This window comes from Myotis lucifugus, unplaced genomic scaffold, assembly GCF_000147115.1.
Source record: "Myotis lucifugus unplaced genomic scaffold, Myoluc2.0 scaffold_40, whole genome shotgun sequence".
NCBI lineage: Eukaryota > Metazoa > Chordata > Mammalia > Chiroptera > Vespertilionidae > Myotis > Myotis lucifugus.
In genome coordinates this window covers 2,590,814-2,596,657 of record NW_005871088.1, presented here as the reverse complement: position 1 = coordinate 2,596,657, position 5,844 = coordinate 2,590,814, and the positions used below count along the sequence as shown (strand labels likewise).

At 48.6% G+C, this 5,844-nt stretch overlaps 1 protein-coding gene across 1 annotated transcript; it reads left to right on the top strand.

Moving 5' to 3' along the window:
• Positions 1-765: 765 nt before the first annotated feature.
• Positions 766-5,277, top strand: FATE1 (fetal and adult testis expressed 1). The gene is made up of 5 exons (XM_006087799.3): positions 766-871; positions 1,588-1,715; positions 3,816-3,922; positions 4,319-4,397; positions 5,146-5,277. The coding sequence occupies exons 1-5, from the start codon at positions 766-768 to the stop codon at positions 5,275-5,277; spliced, it is 552 nt and encodes a 183-aa protein (XP_006087861.1).
• Positions 5,278-5,844: the final 567 nt, after the last annotated feature.

Genomic DNA, 5,844 nt, shown 5'->3' with positions numbered 1-5,844 from the left:
CACAACAATACCTAGACTAGGGTTTGATGGAATAACTGGGGACTGTAAGCTAGCCAAGTGTCCACATCTTCACAGTGGTCTAATCAGCAAGGAAGCTGAGAGAGCATTTAGATTTAGATCAGAGGGTGAAGGGCTTGGGAACCCTGGAGGCTATAGTGTTGACAGGCAAGTCCTCCTCTCCTGCTCTTCCCCCCTTTGGTTCTCACTGTTCCTGCACATGCTGACTTCAGGACATCCAAAGACCATCTCCCCCCCCCCACTTGGGAACTCTGGAATGGGGGAGGCCGGATGTACTCTGCAGAGGATACCTTCAGAGGATGCCTCTAACCAGAGCTGGGCTTACAGAAGCCACAACAGGCCTGAGATCTAACCCTGCTCTGACCACTGACTGACTCTGGGGTCCTGTGCCAGTCCTTGCCGCTCTCTCAAAGTTGTGGAAGATGAACATATGTACTCCAATAGGGTCAAATCAGGTGACCTGAGAGCCAGGGAAGTTCTCACAGGCAAACGTTCTGAGCCTTATCTCTTCTATGTTGCTTACAGAGTAGCAGGGGAGAAGGCCACAAACCCAGCCAACAAGATACAGCAGGAACAGAAGGTGCTTGTCCAAAGATTGAGTATAAATGGGAATCTGGCTCCACCCCCACGTCAGGATATATTTCCCAGAGTTCTGATGCCTCAAAGCGCTCATTTTCTGAGTGCTTCTTCTCTGCCTTGCTCCCCGTGCATCCTTGGTCATCGCTTACAAGTGAATAACTGGTTGTTATGGCAGGAGGGCCCCTTGGCATCAAGGAGGAAATGGAAATGTCCATGGATGAAGACCTGGTTTCTGTAAGCCATGGTAAAAGTCAAGAACACCTGGTGATAGCAGGTGAGGATCCCCTGAAATGTCCCTTCCCTTGGCTGTCTGCACCTGTGCATGTGTGATGGAGAAAGTATGTGTGTGGCTTAGCAGACACTCATCTATATGCATGTATGCGTTTTTGAATGCATGAATGGGTATGTGCAACTGTCTGTACCTTGGTGTCCATATACATGTATCGTGGCTTCAGTGACAGAGAGCTGGGGGGGAAATGGGTTGATATGAACATTTTGCAGACTCAACATGTATGGTCCCTTCTTTGTCCAAGCCACCACTGAGTCTATTGCAAAAACACTCAGAGGGCTTAATACAAGATCCATCTGATTAATTTTCTCTTAACCCTCCAATGCCTTCTTCTGTCTTGTTTTTATCATTTTGGAAACATATGTCTCTTGATTTGAATCTATAGTGATGGCTTGTTTTCTGTTTTGTTCCCTTACTCCCCTTGTATACAGATAGTGTCTTGATTGCTGTGATCTTGTCTCTTGGTCATTGAGCTCTCCTCAGTAACTTACCGCAAGAGCTTGGCCCTCAGTAAATACTTGCTAATCTTTTGAACAAATGAACAAACTGGGGCTTGGGTTTGGCCAGTGGACAGCAGTGAATGGGTGTTGAGTGTTTCCTAAGAAGTCTGGGGACCCAACCTCTTTCTGGTATGTCCTGTGCCCATGAAGCCTTGATAAAGCCTCTATGGGTGTTCTTACGGCCTTTGTTCTTCTTCCCAGAAATAATAGATCATGGATCCCAGTCCCTGGGTACTTCTCAGCGGCGACAGAGGTTGGAATCAAAGGCTGCTGGCTCTGCTGGAGGCCAACAGGTTTGGAATGTGACTAACTCCCGGTCCAGGAAAATGGTACTTTATGGGGCTTTTGGCACGTGGTGGCTGGGTTGGGATGGTAGTACTGGCTGTAGGGGCTCCAGCCTGATGATGGTAGTTCGAGCAGGGCAAGATGTTGACTTGAGGGGGGAGGAGGAAGCAGACAAATGAGGAAAGGGGCATTCAGCAAGAGGTCAGAGCCATCTTTTCAGGCTGGGAATTAAGCCTTGAGAGTCCAGAGTGCCTGGAGCGGATATATTTATTCTGCAAAACTCCATTGTCTGTGAAATGATACTCCCCTTTATTAAAGAAATAAATAAGTATATATTGCTCTCTCTATAAATATGTCTATATTTCTGTATTTATATATAAATATATGTCTATATATAAATATAGAAATATAAATATTTAAAATACAAATTTATTTAGTTATTTATTTTGAATGTTTTATTTTTTTAACTCAAATATATTTAAATACAAAATTATATATATCAGGGTTGAGACAATGGTAAGGCAAGTGAGGTTCCTTTTGCTTCCTGGCTGTTAGGAAATCCAGTCAATGGAATCTGACCATTTTGTAGCCAATCCTTTAAGCTACAAAAAGGAATATTCTAGAAAAAATGGTGGTCATATTGTTGCAAAGGATACTGGGAAAAGGCAGCTCTTTGGGAGAAAAGAAAGACCTGCTTGTTCTAGGGAATCATTTGAGTCCAGTATTTCTGTAGCCAATTCTGTTAGCTACATTCACCAGTGGATGAAGGCAAGTTTTAGAAAAATGGTTTACACTGTTGCAAAGGTTACTGGGGAAAGGCAACAAGGCTGGGGAGCAAGAGTACCTAACTGTTTTAAGGAAGTAAGTTCCTGACTGCCAGCCAGGTTGGGTGGGAGGGGCAGATAATTGTTCCATGTATATACCTGCAGTCAATGCCCCTGTTTTCCACCTTGGTCCTCAAGACCACCCCAGTGTCCCTGCAGCCTCCAAGTCCAGGGCCTTTCTGAGCACTGCCAGGTGGGGACACCCCTCAGTTGCTCCTCATTTGCTTCTGAGCCACACTGAGGCTTGCTTCATTCCTTATTGATACTTTCTGGATTCTACAATATTGTTGAACTCTTTCATTCTCTGTTGGCTCTTCCATTATCTTCTTTCCTATGGACTTATACCATTTTACTGTCTTCATTGTCACTTTAATGGAGTCTTAAGGGGGAGCAATGCCAAGTATGAGAGGTATCACAGTGTAATGGTTAAGAGAACAACCTCTGGAACAAAATGTCTTGGGTTCAAATTACTGCTCTGCTACCTATCAGTTATGTGAGCTGGGCAAGTTATTTGACCTCTCTGTGTCTCTGTTTTCCCAACGTTCAAAATGGGATGATAGTAATACCTGTTTTGAAGAGTCATGATGAAGATTTAATGGCTTGATATCGGTAGGGGCTTAGAGGATGACATGGTCCTTAGCATGTGGTGTGTGTTGAACAAACATATTGTGAGATATTTCATCTTGCATGGGAAACCCAGAGCTGAGGTTGGAACCCAGGTGGGTCTGTCACATTCTGCTCCTCTAGCTCACACTAGCTCTTCAAGGCATGAGATACCTCTGGCCCCAGAGTTCTGGGCCAGAGACATCCACTCCAGTTATTACAAAATGGATAGAAATGAAAGACATGGGGATGGCTGAGCTCACCCAGAGAAAGAGAAAGAGGCTATGGTTTCCCAGTAGCCAGACTTTTATCCTGAGTTCTGATACCATGCGTCCTTGGGGAAGTGCAGTCACCTCTCCAGGAATCAATTTCCTTGGCTCTAAAATCGAGGTTTTCTGTTCTCCTTCAGTGGTTCCTGAGACTCAGCTGTCTGCACGTGACAGTGCTGGCAGAGAGACCCCTATCACTGCTTTTCCTTCACTGAAGCCTAGATGACCAGGAGCTACTGGGGATCATGGTGTGGGTAGAGTGGTGGCAGGCAGCCAACTTGTGAGCCTCCAAGGCTCCCCTAATGGTCTGAAGCTTCAAGCCCCTGATTCTGGAGGATCAGACACCATGTGACTCCTGGGGGCGGGTGTACCTGGGCAAAGTGTGGGGCAGCCACATTTCTCAGCTGGGGCTATGAAGGTTCCTTTGACTGACCATTTCTTTACTTAGGGTTCTTATCTGCCGGTACGCAGAATGGTAAGAGAACAAGGCCATGAGGATGGTCATCCCCAGGAGTGTCCTGGCAACTTCCATGGCAAAAGATTCCATTATGAGCGGTAAGATGGATCCCAGAGACCCTACAAGAGGAAAGGAGGAGCTTCCTGGGCAGGGACTGGGGTGGGCCAGAGAGTCTGGCCAGCAGACTGGCCAGGAAGGGCTTGGGAGCAGCTGACCATGATTATTGGAGACGTGTTGCTTCCTCACCACAGCCCATGAGCCTCCTGGCCCCTTGCCTATTTGAGTCCTCTGAGTGCTCTTCAGCTGGGCTGGGCTGGGTCCCAGCCCTCAGGCCTTAGGACACGCTTACCAAGGAAGGGGAGGACTAGAGGCTGACAGAGTCACTGTCCAGAGAAGCCCCTGATCTTATTCACTTGCCCTCATGGCTTTCCTGTGCTTCCTGCCAGGCCTGGCCTGGGACAACCTCTGAGTCGCTGTCTTTTCTTATTTCCCAGCAACTCAGAGGCAGATACAATTGCAGAGATTGGCTTGGAAGAGACACATGAACTGGAGATAGAAGCCATAAGAAAACAGGTGACTGTCTGCTGTGCTGGGGACTCACTTGGTGGGGGGAGGCAGAATCTTGGTGCTTTGGGGGTAGGTGGGCCTCAACAGCAATAAATCATCCCCCTTGAGGTTGCATAGCCATTCCAGTCATCTCACCCTCTAGCAGCCAAATTGAGGCCAGGCTCTCCTCCCCTACTCTCAATGCCCATGGCACCCAAGTCCCATCTTGCTGTCAGCCTTAAGTCAGCTTTAACACGAAGAGAAAAAGATGACAAAGAGGGAACGTAAGAAGATGGTGGCATCTATTCAGAGAGAATGGCTAAGAGGTCTGAGATAGGGGTCTTGGGTGGGCAGAGACTGCAGAAGCCATGGACACGGATGTGGGTGTGGAGGGTTACCAGCCTAGTGGCCCTCTCTGGCTCCTGAGTGTTACCCCATCTTGGAGCCCTCACTCCAGTGCTGCTGCTTTGTCCACACCAGCCCTCCTCAGGATTAAAATGCCCTTCCCTGCTCACCCTGCACAGCTGGGAAGGACTGGCTTCATCAAGACAACTGATGCATTCAGAGGAGGGTGCAAAGCGGCAGGACCTGCAAACTTAGGCAGCCTATCCCACTCCAGGCCCCTGGTATCAGCCGCTTCTTACCAGAGGTAGCCCCCCCTCCAAAAGGCAGCAAAGTCCCTTCCTGTTCGAACTTCATACTTTTTTCCAATTGGTGGGGCATGGGCTTCCCTAGAACAGCTTTGCTTACCAGCCTGCTGTTGGTCTCTCTGCAGCAGCGTGTGAACAATGAGCGTCTGAGAACCCTGGAGGACCAGGAAATTGCCAGAACCCAGAGGGAAGTTATGCTCTTTACCATGCTGCTGTCGGTCTGCATAGTCAACCTGTGGCTGTGGATTCGCCAGTGATGCTTCACCAGCCATCCTACCAACAGAGCTTCCTCCTCCTTCCCTTTATTCCTTTCTTTCCCTGGGCCACCCTTGCCCTTCCTCCTTCTGTTTCCCTTTAGCTGCTGGGAGGTGCAGGAAGACCCAAAAGGGCTGAGATGCAGCCCTTTGGAGGGTCAAGAGGGGAGCATATGATCCTCACAGTAACACCAGTGGCAGGTGCTTCCTGCCTGTCCATCAGGACTCCACAGTGACCATCTTGTCCCTTTTGTTCCATCCTATGTGGCAGGGGCTTGGCTATGTTCTCCTGTTTCCTTCCACGTTGTGCACAGGGTTCTGCACAGAGAAAATGCTCAATAAAAGTTCAGTGATGGCAAACTCTAGTGGCTGAGTTTCTTGAATCCAGGACTCATGTGAGGCTCTGCTTCTCCCTCCTTCCCCCACTGCCACTGTTCCCAGCCTTGCAGGGGCCTCCTTAGGGGCACAGCTTGTAGGTCCTTCCTGTTGGGCTCAGGCCAGCAAGTGCCTGTGGGAAGTGCTTGTGCAGCAGCTTGTCCGGGCCAGGTGTTACAGAGACTCAATCAGAGG